General features: G+C 44.1%; 1 protein-coding gene across 8 annotated transcripts in view; it reads right to left on the bottom strand.

Moving 5' to 3' along the window:
- The window catches only part of MAPK9 (mitogen-activated protein kinase 9), a 44,896-nt gene that overhangs the window by 20,320 nt on the left and 5,739 nt on the right, over positions 1-18,837 (bottom strand). For 5 of the 8 annotated variants that reach the window (XR_005882037.1, XM_040964451.1, XM_040964453.1 and 2 more), the window contains exons 2-5: positions 13,859-14,029; positions 7,894-8,023; positions 5,377-5,435; positions 3,050-3,188 (exon numbers count right to left, since the gene is read on the bottom strand). Coding sequence is in view for 7 of the 8 variants with exons in the window: in XM_040964451.1 (XP_040820385.1) it covers positions 3,050-3,188; positions 5,377-5,435; positions 7,894-8,023; positions 13,859-13,980 (450 nt within the window). In the remaining variant the exon portion in view is untranslated. Of the gene's footprint in view, positions 1-3,049; positions 3,189-5,376; positions 5,436-7,893; positions 8,024-13,232; positions 13,514-13,858; positions 14,030-15,955; positions 15,960-18,837 lie in introns of those variants that run through there. The other 3 variants (XM_040964455.1, XM_040964454.1, XM_040964452.1) reach the window with 2 other exon arrangements.

The following is an 18,837-nucleotide window of genomic DNA, read 5'->3' as shown; positions in this document are numbered from 1 at the left end:
TCACGGCCACCCACCGCTGGTGACGCAGAACCACAGTCCTCTCCTTTCTTTTGTCAATTATATAAACTAAAGGATCGTGGGACTGTGGGTGAAACTATAACAAGCAAAACTGAAAGTGCGTATCTCAGTAGGCATGGCAGTGCTGACAAGGGAGAGAACTGCTGCACACACAATGGTTTGTACATGATTTACACATTATAATGGGTAAGTCTGGGCCCCTCTCCTGGGGCCATGGGCAGGGCTCGGTGGAGAAGGCAGAGCAGGCCCTCCCCTGCTTGCACCTGTGCACTGCTGAGACTTGGTACTTTGAGGAGGCAACAACGCAGAGGTGCGCAATGGAATCATTATCTCATGTCTCCAGGGGTTTCCAAGCACAGCTTTAAGCAAATTCAACATTTCTTTGGGCCCTATTCGCCTGCTGTGGTAGATGTCAAATACAGTCCCTGGGCTGTAGTGGTCAGTTACCATTAGGTATGCTCAGGGGATCAGTTCCAGGATCCTCTCCCGTCCCTAAGAAAGCTCAACCCTCACAAACAACGATGTGGCAGTAGGCATTGGAAGAACAATCAAGGCACCCGTATCCCATATGACAGAGTTCCTGGTGTCAATTCAGGGCATCACTTCTGATTCCACCTTCATGTTCACGTACATCCTGGGAGGCCAGGTACACGCAAAGTGCCTACCAGCACAGGAGACCCAAAATAAATTCCAGGCTTCTGGCTTTGACCTACCTCAGCCCTGACTGCTGTGGGCATGTGGGAGGGAGCTGGCAGACAGAGCTCTCAGTCTCATCTCTGCTTTCCAAATATATAAATAAAATAGTAAAGAAGTATGTAATCTTCCCTGTACTTTAAATATTGAACACATCATACATGCTATGTAAATAGTTTACTACACTGTATTGTTTTTGCTTTTTAAATATTTCCCACTAGAGGCTGGTTGAGTTTACGGATGGCAACCCATTAAGTAAGGAAACTGACGAGGCCCCACAAAAAAGGCCTGTGTGTGTACAAGGCCCCCAGGAGCAGAAACACATGGTTCCCCAACCTCTGTGTGCAAGAGGGAAAAAAAAAAGTGAGGCATATTGCTAGATGTGCCTTCTAAAATTAGGCCTAAAATGGAGGAAATTATACTGAAGCCTAAAAATTAGCAATTGCATTTTAGAGATATTAAGATTGTCTTAAGTTATGTAAAGGTCTGTAAAATTTTCAACAACAGAAGTAGAATGGCATGTTAGGAAATCTTTATGTTAAATAAGCTTAGTGTTACATACAATTTGCAGAGAATTTGCTTATGCAACATGCTGTTCTAAGTGACCACTAGGTGGCAGCAAAGGCTGTATTTGGTCACAAACCCAACGCTGAATCAGCCTGCCAGGTCTCAGCACAGACAGGCCTGCCCTGGGGTTGGCCTTGTGCCAGGGACCTACGCTCACATGCAGTGGTGTGGGTGCTGCCCATTGTGGGAGGCCTCTGTCCACGGGCTATGATGAACTGTACCTTTCCAGACACAAGCAGATCAGAAGGTATTACTGCTACTATCACAGCAAAAAACTGCTCACTCCCAGCCTCGTCTTGGCTACACAGAGATTTTAGTCCAGAAAAGTACTTACTGTTAGAACTTAAACTCTAAAAACAGTCTTTCAACAAGATCAGAACACTAACAATCTATGGAATGATGAGAGTATCTGATAAAATGCTGATATTCTCCTCTGGTCTCACTCAACATTTTAACGGATTTTTAAAAAGATTTATTTATTTTTATTATAAAGTCAGATGTACAGAGAGGAGGAAAGGCAGAATGGAAAGATCTTCCACGCAATGATTCACTCCCCAAGTGATTGCAATGGTAGGAGCTGAGCCGACCCAAAGCCAGGAGAGCCAGGAATTTCTTCCAGGTCTCCCACATGGGTACAGGGTCCCAAGGCTTTGGGCCATCCTGACTGCTTTCCCAGGCCACAAACAGGGAGTCAGATGGGAAGTGGGGCTGCTGGGATTAGAACCAGTGCCTATGTGGGATCCTAGCACGTTCAAGGTGAGGATTTTAGCTGCTAGGCAACCTCACCAGGCCATTAACTGATTTTTAAAAAAATATTCTATCATGAAGTTCTGCTTGCCCAGTGGTTCCAGTCAACCAGCTCAGAGGATCACTTAACTCCCTAGGTTTTAACGGTTACTTCCTGTCATTCAAATCCCAGGCTCAGGCAGTGCAGCAACTCCCCTGCTCCAGATGCTGACAGTTTCCAGACAGCCGGCTCCCTCAGGGAGGAGGGGGTGTGGGGGTCCTCATGATCCCAGAAACTCATGATGCAGTATAATTTAAGAGTTCTCAGGAAACTGCATCGCTTGAGATATGATTTCTGATTTTCTCCCAACTTAAATCTAAATTCCTTGCCAGTCAAAAACAAAACTTTAGGGGCAAGGTCTAGCTGTTAACTCTAGTTAAGAGAGCTTCATCCTCCGCTGCAGAACCTGGCTTCAGTTCCTGGCTCTGGTTCCACAGCTGCTGCGAGTGCAGACCCAGGGAGGCAGTAGTGGTGCTTCCGTGCCTGAGCTCCCACTAGAACTGGATTCAGCAACCCAGCTTAGGCCTGTCCGGCCTCCACCCTGGTCATGATGGGTATTTAAGTGAATCAGTAGATGGGCACTCCATTTCTATCTATCTCTAATAATTTTTTAATGGGATTTCAAACATGACAAAATATTAGTAGGAAGTAAATTTGGTTTAAATGGTACTTGAGAGCTCTGTCACATTCTTATAATTTTTCTACACTTGAAATTCAAAATGGAAAATTAACAAGCAAGAAGTATGACTGCAATCTAACGCTAAGCAGACAGCAAGAGCTGAGCTCCTCAACCCAGCACCTGAGGAGCTGAGGAGCCAGCACAGGCCTGCAAACCAGGTGCCCACAACTAGGTACTAATCAGAATATTTCCAAGCACAGCAGGGTCCCCTTGTTACCTGGATTTTCAGCACTGACACATTTTTAAGAAAACATTATATCCTTTTGTATCTAAAGGATTATGAAGCCAATGGATCTTGAATTTACCCTGTGAATGATCCCAGCAGAGTGCAGATGTTTGATGCCACAAAGCATCTGGTAAAGCAGGTAGGACATTCTCTCATGGTCCAACTCCATGTGAATCACCTGACATAAGTTAGCATCCATTAATTCCATCACCAGATACCTGCGCAACAAGGAAACAGTTGTGAACCACAAAATTCCCAGAATGTTAATAAAACAACAATAGTTACAATCACTACACTGCAAAAAAAGATAACTTTAGTTTCTCTAGACTTATACAAGGTATCTGGAAAAGAAACAAATTTGCAACAGAACTTTGTGAAATTTTCCCTAAGAACATACAATGAGCTAACTTACCCAAGGTCTTGCAAGCTAAAAACAATTTTGATATCATGGTAAACAGGGTTTCCCACACTCAAGCTGTCCTTCCTAGACCTTGCTGTCCCAAGGGGCTCCTGGTAACAAATGCACTGCTCTGCAGGGGAGGATGGTAACAGGCAGAATGTGCAGCCGTGGGGGGCTGTGAAACGTGGGAAATCTCCATACCATCATTCAATTTTGTAGTTGTGAAACTACAAACCTGCTCTAAAAACTGAAGTCTGATCTTTACAGAGCATACATCAGCAAAAGAAAACTTCTGACCTCACTTCCCCACCAGTTATCACCCCATTTTCTAGCTCCGTTTGAAAGCAAAGCTCCCCAGATGTGTCTGGACTCAACACCTCAAGCCTTGCTTCCTTTTTCTTCTGAATGCCGCTTGCTCAGGCTGTGCTCCCACACTGTGCTGAACTCCCCTCTTTGAGGCCACTGATGCCTTCCACAGGGGGCTTCTCAACTGCAATCACCATGTGAGCTGCTTTCTTTTCATTGATCTGTATGTGTACCAACTGATTCCAGCTCTCTGGGGAACCCTCACATGCTTCCATATTTAAACATGCAGCCTGGCTCCTGACTCCCACTGGCCCAGCCTGACTTTTAGTCTGTGGGCTCCTGGAGCCTGAACCTCTGTCTTGATTGTGTTTGTTGCCTGTCTCCCCAACATGCCTAGCAGATTCTAACAGGGAGTCTGCAATTCTTTCTTAAAGATTTATTTTTATTATTTTTTTATTGGAAAGGCGAATATACAGAGAGGAGAGACAGAGAGGAAGATCTTCCGTCCGATGATTCACTCCCCAAGTGAGCACAACGGGCCGATGCTATGCCAATCTGAAGCCAGGAGCCTCTTCCGGGTCTCCCACGCGGGTGCAGGTTCCCAAAGCTTTGGGCCATCCTCGACTGCTTTCCCGGGCCACAGGCAGGGAGCTGGAAGGGAAGGGGGGCTGCCGGGATTAGAACCAGCGCCCATATGGGATCCCGGGCGTGCAAGGCGAGGACCTTTAACCACTTGCGCCACCGCGCCGGGCCTGAGTCTGCAATTCTTAAAATCAAAGGGATGCTTGCCTGTGTTGGCCAGTACCATGGTCAATCCAAGAATGGAAGACGTTTTACTGGTTGGATATACCAATAAACTCTGTATTTTGTCTTACAGTCAGTGAGGTAACTCCATTGAAGACTCTGGAACATATTACTCAATTATATCATTTCGAATAATTCCTATGAAAGCATAAAGGTCACCATCTTGGCTCTCAGGGCCAAGAGAAAGGATTCCTGCTACTCTGGAGAATTATTTCCAGTGAAGCAGATAATCCTGTTACTCCTCTCGTTAGATCTTCCTGTTGTTCTAACTAAAATATATGAGAAAAACTACAGAAGACTACTTCTGTTTATGGTTTGGAGGTTCACGGCCCAAAGTCAGGGACCCACTGTTTCAGGCAGCTCTGAGCCAGGGAGCAGCCACCAGGGCAGGTCAGGGACCCACCTGCTCAGGCAGTGCTGAGCCAGTGAGCAGCCACCAGGCCACGTCAGGGACCCACCTGCTCAGGCAGCGCTGAGCCAGGGAGCAGCCACCAGGCCACGTCAGGGACCCACCTGCTCAGGCAGCGCTGAGCCAGGGAGCAGCCACCAGGCCCCCCTCGCAGAGGCTATACCCCAACAACCTAGTGTGATTTGCTTCCTGTCTACTGGCCCACCTTCAGACCCCGTGATGTGATTAAGTTCCATCTTTTACTCACTCACAGACAAATCAGAAGGTCAAGATTTTAACACATGAACCTTGGGAGGACATTCAAATTATTTTTGAAACTGTAACACCCTCAAGGCACAAATAACTATAAATATCCAATTTTTCAAATATTTCTTTCACAAAGAAAAGTGTCTATATAATTAAAATGTACTGTCACCTACAGTTCCTTCTTTTTCCTAAATTTGGTGTTTTTGATGCATAGTGCATTACTGAATAAAGTGGTACTTACACATCTTGAAATTCTTCTAGAGTTTTTTGTGGTGTAAATACATTTAACAAACTAATTATCTGAAAAGAAAAGATAAATTATATCTCAGTATGTCAGACGACTCTGCTTGATTATAAAAAATTAAGCTTGGCATTAGGATATATTAAAGCTGGGAAAACAAAGTAGAACTCTGTGTTTCCTTTTACGATTTTTATTGCTTTTACCAAAACATTTTCTTACATACCTTTTGAAAACAATTATACATCAACTGAAAACACTTTCATTGAAAGTACTTTTAATCAAATCACTTGTGTATATCTCTAGTAATTTAGATTATTATTGCTGAATTCAAACATGAGAATACTTCAAAAAGTTCATGGAACATAGAAATAAAAGATTCTATTTTGGTATAAAATTTTTGAAATCCATGCATCTTTTTATAAACTTAATTTTACATAAATTTTTTGAAGACCCTCTATTACGCAAGGAATTCAATATTTTCCTTGTAGCAAAATCAACTTATCTTTTAATTCCAGTTTCCACCAATTTGCTGAAGTGGTCTTATATAAAATGTCTTCTGGGAGAAATTATGGGTTGAAAAATGATAAGCCATACATCAATTCAGAAGACCTAAATACTATGTACAAACTCCTACAACTTCTGCATTACAAAGACTAAGCTCAAATGTCTCATAACTTCATAGATTTACTTACAGAGGGCAACAGAGCTGGCCCCAGCACAGGCTCCGTCTGGCTGCTGACAATGAGTCCACTCTCCTAAGCACACACACACCCTCAGCCCCTTCAAATGATGAAGGGAAAGACCAACATTGAGTACGCTCTGTGACCAGCTGCTCACAGCAAAAAAACTACAAAACTACCTTCTCACTGCTATCGCCATCCCAAGATAAACTCAAAACAGAACACAGACTTAAATCTAAAGCATTAAGCTACAGAATATTGACTATGAAAAAACATGAACACAATCCTAATAAATAAAAGCCTCTTCTAGCCATGGCAGGAAATCAAAGAGATTTTACATTAAACAAAACTAAAAATAACCTTTTAAAAAAAAACAGTGTGGCAGAAACTACATACATAATGTGTAATGTAAAAAAAAAAAAGAGGCATCATGAGTTTTAAAATCTAAAATCTGTAAATGATTAAGAATGAGACTGACAATCCAAGAGAAAAATGGACAAAAGGTATGAAAAGCAAATTCTCAATAAATTACTACTAAGCGTCTGGAAAGAAATCAACCTCACAAGTATCATTTGCCATCTATCAGGTTCGTAAAAAATTTTTTAAAAATCAATAATATGCAGTACAAGGAAATCTTTTATGAAAGAGAGCCTCAGATACTCTTAATGGAAGTGTGAAACGGACAGCTTTGCTTAAGTCACTTTGTCAGCATATATTAAAACCAGTCGGTGCCTGCCCGCTGACCCAGCAATCTTGAGACAAGCGTGAATTTCTGTACTGTTCATTACAGTATTAGCCAGAACAGAGATAAAATGAACAAATCTACTGAACAGCAGAAGATTTAATAGTCAGTCATGTGCATGCTACGCTGCTACCTAGAACTGCTTCGCTGTGATGATCAGAGCACAGGCATACAGCAGACATCCTCCTGTGCCACGGGAAGGACCCTGGGACTGAGCTCACTGAGACACCACTGCAAGCGAGCATAAGAACACTACCAACACGGCCATGCCAGTGATGCGTGGGTGGTGGGTTCTGAGATTTTTCTTCTTTCTTGTTTATATGGCTTGAGTGTTTTAAAAAAATAATCACATCTTCTAGAGACTTGAAAAAAAATTTAAGAAATGTAAAATGTTAAAACTATACCACAGACTCAAAATAAGCAATAGTTTTGTATTTAATATCCCTTTACCAGGAAGATTCAGCAGAAAGGTAAAAACAAAGGGAATGGGCTTAGTGTAACCTCAAATCTGTTTTCTCTTCCTAAAAGGGATCCCATGGGTTGACCTTGGGAGTCCCTTCCAGTTTCATGGTTTCAACCCCAGTGATGCTCACAGACACCAGCAGGGACATATAGGATGCTTCGCTAGGGCTTCAATCCCAAGAACATATTGCTTCTCTTAAAATTCACTGCTTTCATTTCTGTGGAGATGCACAGTACAGCAATCCATAATGCCACACCAGAAAAGAATGTGTATTTATAACTGAAATGTCTGTAAGGAAAAAAGCTACCAAATAATATTCTCTCTCTCTCACACACACACACACACACACACAAATGTTGCTCCTGCTCCTGTGAAGAGAACCAGAAAGTGAACTCCAAATGGATACAGGATGAACTGGCCTTTCCTTCAGCCGGGAGACCTGGACTCCTGTGTGGATCACGACGCCTCAGTAACATCCACTGTGCCAAGGCCAACGAAGACTTCCATCAGTAAAACAATTGTTTTACTAGTCATTTCAGGATCAGTTTGCCTTGCGTCTGAATTCAGACCATCTCCAAACACGTTTGAAAACCGTTATCACCGACAACATCAAAGCATGCAGAGGAACTTACGTTTTTATGATTGACACACTTTAATAGGACAAGTTCTCGGTAAGCTCTCTTTGCATGAGTTTGATTCTGAAAAGGACGGCTTAATTTCTTGACTGCAACATTTATCCCAAGAACTGTATCAAAAGCAGCACTACAAATTAGGAAACAGAATAAGCAAGCTATTAGAACGGTCCTGGAGAAAACAGAAATGCAGAATATACATTCAGTGAATGTTTTCTGAAGCACAAGGGGTTCTCCTCTACAGGTAGAGAGCGTGGAATCGGCTGAGTAAGACTATGGGACAGGCTAAGTCCTTGCAGAGACAACGACCCTGGTGCAGCAGCACACCCCTTGTGCACAGGGATCTTTAACACATTTAACTCCCACCCTGTTAACTGAGATTAGCATTTCTGAGCTAGGTAATTTCAAACAAAGCATGTAAGGCTGGTCAAGACAGAAAATCTTCAGTTTAAACATGTCCATAAGTTGAATAAACAAAGTCCCCATCATCACAGATTAGAGATAAAAATGCAGTTTGAAATACCATAGCTGAGGAAATGCCCAGGGCCCTGGTGATGAGGGGCTGGTCTGCTCCGGACCCGGCATGTCTCCCAGGCTTCAGCCTGGAACAGGAGGGGCCACAGGAGCCAGTTATGTCACCGACCTGGTGGGATTCCAGCTGACCAATGGCATACCTGAATGGACATTCCTTACATAGTTGGGGCACAGACAGCCCCTCTGGCTGCCCATGTGTCTAGAGGGGTATACAACTCCTCCACACTTATCTCAGTTGCCCTTTTCGCCTCCCTCTTCCTTCCCCTCTGAGCGAAGGGGGCCCAGGAGCGGATTTTCCAATAAAGCTTCCATTACAGCTTTGAACAACTTGCCGATATTATTCCACCAGCGGGCGGGCGGTTGGTGGTCATCATCTAACAATCTCGTTCATGAGAAGATAATCCTGAGTCTGACAGTGCTTTCCCAGTCAAAAAGATTTAGAGTAAAAGCCAGAATCTCAGCCCGTGACAAGTCCTCACGATACCAAACGCCCGAGGTAAGCAGCGGTTATCTGTGAAATCCCTGAAGGGACAAGAGAGTCCAAAAGCTGGATTTCAGGGTCTCTCAATTCCTTCTGGATGGGCGCTCACTTTCCTCCAGGAAACAGACATGAAAACCTGCCCAGCCGGATCGCATGCTTCCTTTGTCTGTTCCTCAGGGGTTCACAGTGGCTGAAGGCCACCTCCGAATCTACAGGCCATTTAAAATCAGCCTTCACTTAATTAGTGTCTGGGTTCCTGGGGTCACTTCCTAACGCCAAAGAATCAACAGCTTTTGCTTTACTTAGTTTCTTCCTTTATTGACTTCAGAAGTTAGCTGCTTACTCTCAAATATGGAAAGTGAGGAATAAACCATTTAAAATTCTCAACACCTCTCAATTTTCTGTTCTCACATTCTTCAGGTTTTCTTCACAGTTTTCAACAGCATGCCTAAAGCTTCTCTTTGCATCAGTGTTCAGAGGAATCCCCTGCCACCCCAGCAGCAAACCAAGACTCTTACTGTCACCCTTCCGCTCTCAATCTCCTCTTTTCCTCCATATCTCTGTCTCAGATAGTCAAGTATGAGAACCCGTTTATTTTGTATTTATTATTCGGTCTTTTGTGTTTTTTTCAGGGATGTGTGTTTGAACGCCGAAAACCATGAGACAGAGAAAGCATGTACGTGAGAGACAGCGAGCACAAACACATTACTGCCTTCACTGTTTGCAACACTGGGGCGCCTTCTCCATGCCAGACAGCCTGCGCTGCCACTCTCCTAGGAGGAGACTACCGCCAGCAGCAACAGCAAATGGAATCTCTTTGATTACATTCTAGCATTGCTCAACATCACGTCTTTCAGAAAAAAAAAGAAAAAATTATTTATTTCTTTGATTTGAAAAGTCATAGTTCCAGACAGAGGGACAGAAACACAAGATCTTCCATCTACCGGCCCACTCCCCAAATAGCCACAACAGCCAGAGCTGAGTTACGCTGAAGCCCAAATCCAGAAGTTTCACTGGGGTCTCCCATGTTAGCGGCAAGGGTCCAAGCATGAGGGCCATCCTCTTGCAAACCTTTTCCCTGGGGCTCTCCAAGCCCACGACACAGCTATTACCTGGGATTCTTCCCACTGGCCTTGGCTTCATGTGAACATGTCCGGTTATTATTTTCCTGAACAGTGGGGGTGCATTCTCCAGGAATCCCTTAAGAAAAAGTTGAAGCTTCTATTCTCACCATAAATGGACAGTTTGTCTTGTGGGGGGAAAGGCCCTGCCCCACTGAGCATGGGTCCAGTGCAAGTCATACTTTACTTTCATTTCACTCCTCAGCCCCAGGCCTGATCACGCAGAGCCAAAGTCCTCTCCCACTCTCAAATAAACACTGGTGCTCCTTACACACTATGCTCAGGTCACTTCTGACTTTCACGATAGCCCCTTTCTTACTTTTTCCAACCAAAATGCATTCTTGAGTTCCCATAGTTTTTGCATGGTTTCTGAGATTTCCTGTATCTGGTGTCTTTTGCCAGACACTATGAGGGGTACCCACTGTTGTTGCATGAGGCTCCGTGATTCTTTGCACAGACCACAGACACTGACTGGCATTTTGATTGCTTTTAGTGTTTAGGTGATTATAAAAATCACTGTCATAAATGTTCTACTAGCTCTATGTCCCCAGGCAGGTAGGTTCTCATGGATACACAGCTCGTACCAGGAACCCACGCATTCTATTTTATTAGGTGTCCAACTGTTCCAAACTGGTTCATTCCGTTTCTAAATTCACCAGCAGTGCTTATGGAGGCCACATCCTTCTAAGGGCCATGTCACATCCTTACCAACACTTACCAACCAGCGAGAGTGATTTCACATCCTCACTAATACTTGGCATTGTTAAGTTGAGCTTTTAACTGCTGTACTACACACACATCTACAGTTCATTGTGGTTTTAGTCTTTATTTCCTTAAAGAATAATGACATTGAACACCTTTTCTTATGTTCACTTGCTATTTGTATCCTCTTTTGCGATGAAGTACTTTCTATATGACATTGAATCTTTATCTTACTGGAGTTCTTCATATATGTTGCATAAATGTATAAGTCAATTAATTTTTAATTTATGGATTTATTTAGTTGAAAGCAGAATCACATAGAGATAGAGAAACCCTCCATCTGCTGGCTCACCCCCGCAAATGGCTGAAACAGAAAGGTCTGGGTCAGGCAAAAGTCAGAAGCCACACACTGTACCTGGATCTTCATCATGCGTGGCAGGGATTGAAATACTTGGGCCATCACCTACGGACTTCCCAGGGGCATCAGCAGTAAGCTGGATCCAAAGTAGAGCAGCCAGGTTTGAACTGGCACACCGAGATGCCAGCACTGAAAGGGGCAGCTTAACCCGCTGTGCCACAACTCTGGCTACTATATAAGTCATATGCTTGGTCTTTTGTTTCTTCATGACAGTCTTTTTATAATTTTAAATAAATAGGCAAACTTACTCTTAAGATAATGGTATCACTCTATTATGATGAAGATCTTTTCTATCCTGTTTAAAGTCCTTCCTTACCTCCAAAATCATAAAGTCTTCTATACTATTTTCAACAGGTTTTCTCTACACATCTCTACACATTTGGAGGAGGTTAGCTGAGACTGCTTTGTGCATAAAATGTGGGACTGGGTCCGATTTCGCCTTTTCCCATGTGAATGCTCCCCCACCACTCTGTAAGGCTCCTAAGGCTCGGACTTGAGTTAGGAGCCCTCAAGGGCCCATGTGTTAAAGGTTTGGTCCCCAAAGTGGCATTGCTGGAAAGTGTTGCAATCTTTATGAGCAGGACCCAGCAGCCATTCCTTAGCTGACTGGGTATGTATGCCAAGGGGTGACCTCCCAAGTTCTCAGAAAAGGGTGTTAAAGAAAGCCTGCACTGAGTTTACCCAGCCCTCCCTGCTTCCTGGCCACCACGTGATTCTTCCTTTGTGCAAGCTCTGCCCCTGCTGTGTACTGCCTCGCAGGAACCAAACCAGCAAGGGCTGCCTGGTCTCAGACCTGAACTGCCCCAACTGTGAAATGACTCTATCATTTATCTTTACCAAGCTAGTAGCCTCAGGTTTTCCGTTGTAGTTACAAAAAAACTAACACAAGGCCACCTCTATCTAAAATCATAAGCTCATCCCAAGTATGTGGTTGTGTGTGTGACTTTCCTGGATTGCACCAGTCTGCTGCCTCTCCCTGCACCCACACACATCTTTATTAGCAAGGTTTGGATAATTCTTCACATCCTGGAAGATGGCAGCATTACTGTGCTTGCCACAGCCCCAAGAGCATCAATGGTGATTTTAAAACATGACAATAATCAAAGGAACTTCCATTCAGATTAAGTGTAAAATAGCAATATTTTAATAAGAAATTATATAAAAGCCCTATTTTGTTATCAAAATAGTATCTAGTCCATTACTGAGCTTATTTTAGGGAAAGTAAGTTATTCTATTTTATTTTATTTGTAAATGGCAATGTGCCATTACCAGATTATTTTCCAGTCCTACAGGTGGACACAACAGAGGAAGAAAGGCTAATTTCACTTATACTTTCTCAATTAGAAATCTGAGAAAATATCATAAGGTCAAATATCAGTTACAATTATTAAAATTAACCTCAACACAATAATTGTCTTGAAATACATACAGTTGAGAACCTTCAAACTGGTATTTAATGAGTATTTATTTACTTATTATTTCCAAGATTGTAAACAAAGGTTAGGTCAGAATCCGGTCACACCAAAAAAGTCCTGGACAAGCCTTCTGCAGAATGAGCAATGAGTGCCAGAAGTGGGCTTTGCTTCTAGACCTACCCCAAGTTCCCACCAGACAGAAAAGGTTAGAGACATTTCCTAGTTTGAACCGGCCATGGACTTTAAAAGCTCCTCTTTGCACAATGGCTTTGAGTACTCACACAACACGTCTTCACCTACAAGAGGGCACCACCACTGTTTCAGATACAAACCAGGTGTTCCCTCCACACAGCCCATCTTTCTTTTAGCTCCAGGGCCTTTACCCACTTGAGACGAAGAGGTACCTGTTCCCTGATCACCACCTCTACAGCAGACACCAACTGAAGCCACTGGTGAAGGTGGTCTAAGCTCAATATCCCCATGGGAAAATATAAACTCCCCTATCAACACACCCGAATTCTCCTTCACCTTTAGTCCTGCTGCCCACCGGCTGTGAACAGCACATGTCAAGATTCATCATCATCTTCTTTCAGAGGCAAAGGTAAAAGGGATAAAAAGCTTAGAGACATGTTGATAACTGCAGTCTAGAAAAGGCATGAAAACTTTACCCGTAGCTGGCCAGTGACTTTGCGGCAGCTGGCTGTCTTACCATGTAAGTTACAAAGGGTCAGGGTCAGAGTAACGGCTCTGATGTCTGGGCTGGACACATGGCTGAACTGAGACACCAGGGAGAGATAGCCAGCCCAACCCCTCACACATCCCTTCCTGGCTAATTCATGGAGTGACAATGTCATTGACTGGCCTCACCCTGACAGTGAACGGCAAAGGCACTGCAATGCTGGTGCCTAGAAATGAATAAGAGTGATTGGGAATAAAAGGGGAGGGGTGACTATGATGAAGAAATGAAATAAAACTCCAAATTTCTGTTATAACTCTGTTATAATTTTATTATACCTATTACTCAGAAATCATAATGGCAACCAGGAATGAAAAGAAAATAAAGAAACAAAGAAACAGACAAAGCAAAACTGTATCCTATTTAAATTTATGCAACCTTCTAAGAATGTGAGTTGTCTCCTATATAACCTGACTACTTTTAACTAGAACAAGAGGTCGAGTCAATGTAGCTTATAAGCCTTTATCAGAGCTTTTTTTTTTAATCATCAGTGTTTCTAAATTCTGATACAGTTTTATGAAAAAATTCAATGCATGCTATTAAACAGGCCACACTTACCAAACAATTCCTTGAGCTCCAGAACCAATTGGTTTCAACTGCTGGTAACGTTTTAGGACAGTGAAGGTTGAGTCTGCCACTTGCACGCTGTAAAACTGACCGTCACATTTACTGTCACTCATGATGTAGTGTCATACAGTGTTCCCAAGTGCTGGCACCGTTGTCAGGTTCCTTAAACAAGAAATGAGATGAATACACATTCTTACGAAATTATACATACATCCCTCACTTAACAGTCTGAAACTTATTAGCCCATGAGACAGTGTGACTGTAAGTGAATAAAAGTTCAGTTCGGCTATATTCTGACCTTAAAGAAAACACACAAAAACATGCAGAGATGTTTCACCAGTACACAGCCATTGTAAACAGAAGGAGTTTCGAGGCCTTGCAAGATCCCATCAATAGATTGGATTAGAAAAGAATCTCTACATTTTGTCATAATCCTGATAGTGGCAGGGTGAACCTTAGCAGTTTTACTGCCTGTGGGCCTACTTTCTGCCTGGTGTCTAGACCAAAGATGGGGCATTGTTTCTATAACTAGCAACAAGAAGCAAACGGACAAGCTTTTTACTGCATCCAGATCTTTCCCAAGTGATAAACCAGAAAGCATACTTCACCAGCCACAGTGACAGGCCTCCAGAGCACTGGTGACACTGGTGTGCTGTGCACAACCGTGGATGTGCACCTGTTTCAAAGGAGAGTTCAGACTGGCAGAGAACAGCAGTCAACATGGACACTGTGATGTTTATTCACCTATGCACAAACTGGGAGCCTCCCAAGAGGCATTTCTGTGCTTTAGGCAGGAGCACAATTTCATACAGAAAAGAAGCAGAAAGGAACAGGGGGTCAGCTACATTTCCTTGGTTTCCTGGCTTTTGCCTGATGACACTTATTTAACTGTGGGTCTGTTAAAAAATATTAAAAACAAAAAAGAATAAAATCATGCAGGCAATTGTTCTATGCTGTAAAAACACAAAATCTATACTTTATTTTACAAGTCCATCAAACTCCTTCCTTTTTCCTATTGTCTATATAATGTGTACTTAATGAATCATAGTGGTGATTTCTATTTAAATTCCATGCTGTCTAGGACTTCTCTTAAACATGAAGGTAAACTGATTTAATAAGCAGCCTCAATAAAAATTTCAAGTCAAAATAATAACTGTTCCAAGTAATCACTGCTGCTTGCTCTGTCACTGTGCTCAGGTAAGTGGCTGAACTGCAAGTTGTACTCAGCCAGCAGCTACTGGAGCCTCTGGCCAGGGTGTCCCTCTAGGGATGTCACACCCACGAGATGCTGGCCAGTGTGACTGCTCACCCAAGCTGATCACTCCTGTTGCTCTGGAGCGGCTGATGACTGCCAGGCCACCCTGTCCTGGAGGGGACTCAGGGCTGCCCAAGGCCAGCAGGGGACTGCCCGGCCAGGCCACCCTGTCCTAAACAGGACTCAGCAGCTCTAGGACAAGCAGGTCTGATTGCTCACCATGCTCATCACATGGCAAGGACATAGACGAGCATGCAACAATCTCTGCCAATCTGATTTGTACTACAACATTTAATAACTCCCACAACACTGCCCATGGAACTGACACCTGAAGAAACAACCTTTCTGAAATTGTATTAATGTAAACAAATGTCATATACTTCATATATAGCTTTTAAGATTATGATTCTTCCAACCCTACCCTTTTACCTTTCCTCCTCCTTCCCTATTTGTTAAAATTTTTACAATGATACACTTTCAGTATATTTTATAATCACACACTTAATCCTGCACTAAATAAAAATTCAACAAGCAGTAAGTAGGAAAACCACTGGGACAGCCTTCACTACAGATCCACTCACTGCCTGTCAGAGACTGAAACAGTTCAACTCGACATGCCTGATGCACTTGTCCCTCAGAGTGGTAAAAGGTAAGAAGCCATGAGCAGCCGGGAGCCAACCGTGAAGTGACAGACAAGCCATGAACACCTAGGAGTCAATCTTGAAGTAACAGATAAGGCACCACGTGGGGGAGAAGTGCAAGGACCAAGTATTTCATGTGTATAATCGGGGAAGGGCCATAAGTAAAATGTAAATGGAGAAGGCAGCATCCACCCTGCTCTGCTGGAGCCGCACAGTAGACACAGGCCTCAAACTGCTCATGTAGTCAGTCTGGGGTTCCACTGGATGCAAGAGCGACAGGACTGGACACATTTAGCAACAAGGTATAGGGCAGGCACCCACAGCAACCAATACCACAGGGGAGCTGCTCCTTCGCTAGCTATAAATATGGTACCTGCTGCAGACAGGGTCCATGCCAGAATCCTGGGCCTGCCCTGGGAGCATTTTCAAAGTCCAGGCAGTGGGCACACTCAGGAGGAGCCATGAAATAAGTAGGGTCCTAATCCCAGGTGCAGGACAAGAAACTGCATGGACAGAGACGTGGAGGCGCATCCTGACAGCAATGAGTCATATGAGATCTGCTGCAGCCAGATGGTGGGGCAGTATGCCACAGGAGCAAAAAGGAGGCCAGATCTCCATAGGCTGTGGAGGTCATCAAAGCGCCAGAGGCACACAATCAGCTAGCTTTTCACACATAGTTCTGGGGAGGTTGAGATGGGATAGATTAGAGAGGCCAGGACTGAAAAGAAGGTCCACGTGATAATCGCAGGAGGGTGACAGGCAAAAAAGTAATGAAAAGCATGAATTCAAAGCAGGATGCGTGTGACCTGCTGGACTGGAGGTGAAGAGGATGAGGCTGCAAGAGGCAGGCGGCACAGGCCGTAGGTTTCCATTGTCTTTGGCTAGTGTGTGCCATGCACACTGCTGACGACCTCCACAATCTGTTCTTCCTTGCTCACTTCAGTGACAGAAGCCTCCTGTCCCTGCGGAATATGAGTCTGGCAGCCGTCCTGGTAGCCAGGTACAGCCAGATGACCAATTCTGGCCAACAGGAAGAGCAAGATGATGGAGGCAACATCTGGGTCAGTTTTTAGAGAAAGTTACCTGCACTCCCATCTACTCCTCCTCCGGCTGTCAGGTGCCCACCAGCTCATTCCTGAATGACCTGGGGGTACAGAGCTGCCCCCACGCTGGGACCAGCACCTGTCAACTTCAACCTTCAGAGCACTGCTGGACTCCACCACAGCTGCTAGCAGCCTAACTGACCTGTTGACAGGCCACCTGCTGTGAATTTCACAAGCACATTCAATCACAATGGCTTGTTGAGAAATGAATACAATTTTACCTCAGGACTTAAAATAATTTCAAAATTACGTTGCCCTTATTAGAGTAAAAAATGTCAGATAAGAGGGAATGTGTCAAAGCCACCCTCCCTAATCAGTTTAGGCGTCATCACAACAGATCAGAGGACCTTGTGGCTGCCTAGGAAAGCATGGGGGCATGGCGCAATGGCCTAGTGCCAGGATCTCATATGGCACAGGTTCTAACCCCGGTGGCTCCACTTCCCATCCAGCTCCCTGCTCGTGGGCTGGGAAAGCAGTCGAGGACAGCCCAAAGCCTTGGGTTTCTGTGTGGAAGGCCTAGAGGAAGTTCCTGGATCCGGGCTTCGGATCAGTGCAGCACTGGCCGTTGTGGTCACTTGGGGAGTCAATCATTGGACGGAAGATATTCCTCTCTGTCTCTCCTCCTCTCTGTATATCTGACTTTGCAATAAAAATAAACAAATCTTTAAAAAAAAAAAGCATGGGATGTAGTTCTGGACAAATAAACTTTGTCAGGGTTATTATCAAAACACATCAACTGGGACTGGGAAAGCAAACATGCTTACAAACCGGCAAGTCTGAGCATTCTTCACTCAACTGCATTGGTAACACGAGGCACTGACTGCCTCCACTGCCCTCACAGGTGGGTGCTGCAGCCCCACCACTTAGTCCTGGTCAGTGCCCACTGTGCTGTACTACACCACAGCTTTGGCAGGTCTCCTCTCCCTAGGTCAAGAGCCCCCCAAAAGCATGGAGGCAAAAGTATGAGCAAGGGCAGGGAGAGAACGGTATAGAAGAAGGCTTCTTGGGGGAGGCTAGTCTGGAGCTCAAAGCATGAGGAAGCAAGTGCTTTCACACAGGCTGGCAAGAACTGTGAACTGCTAAAACACACTGGGGAAAGAAGAAGAGCAACAGCTAACAAAAACACAGGAGTCCTTGCCTGAAAACTACAAATCTACAAGTGGACCTCAGAAGTACATGTCATGCACCTTCAAGGATGTCCATGCAAGGATGCTTATAGTACTCCTCTTAACAGCCCAAAACTGTAACAATCAAACACATATCCTGGGTCAGCTGATAAGATGATGGAAGGCAATATAAATGTGCTAAAGTCATTAAATAAAGTGCAGAAATCCTGCAGGCTCATCTTGGAGGATAGTTGAGATGCATAAAAGAGAGAAGGCAAGTTGTGAAACAGTGTATACAACAATTCCAGTTTACCTAAAAAATCCCCACACAGGGCCCGGCGGTGTGGCCTAACGGCTAAAGTCCTCACCTTGAACGGGCCGGGATCCCATATGGGCACCGGTTCTAATTCCGGCAGCTCCACTTCCCATCCAGCTCCCTGCTTGTTGACTGGGAAAGCAGTCGAGGACGGCCCAAAGCTTTGGGACTCTGCACCTGTGTGGGAGACCCAGAAGAAGTTCCTGGATCCTGGCTTCAGATCGGCATAGCATCGGCCATTGCACTCACTTGGGGAGTGAATCATTGGACAGAAGATCTTCCTCTCTGTCTCTCCTCCTCTCTGTATATCTGACTTTCCAATAAATAAATAAATCTTCTAAAAATAAATAAATAGTTTAAAAATACCCACACAGCCTATGTCAGGAAGCCCAGAGAAACAGCAGGAAACGAGAAACTTTCACTCTTCCTAATGTCACTTTCTGTTCCATTTTTTTTAAGCTATACACATATTTCATATTCAAAAACAAAACAAAACAAAAAAAGGACTAAAAGGTGTTCATGAAAGCTGCTGGACTACAGTTATTACTG

This window comes from Ochotona curzoniae, unplaced genomic scaffold (assembly GCF_017591425.1).
Source record: "Ochotona curzoniae isolate NIBS_2020 unplaced genomic scaffold, NIBS_Ocur_1.0 scaffold_3554, whole genome shotgun sequence".
Lineage (NCBI taxonomy): Eukaryota > Metazoa > Chordata > Mammalia > Lagomorpha > Ochotonidae > Ochotona > Ochotona curzoniae.
The sequence above is the reverse complement of the archived record's forward strand: the minus strand, read 5'-3'. Positions and strand labels throughout refer to the sequence as shown.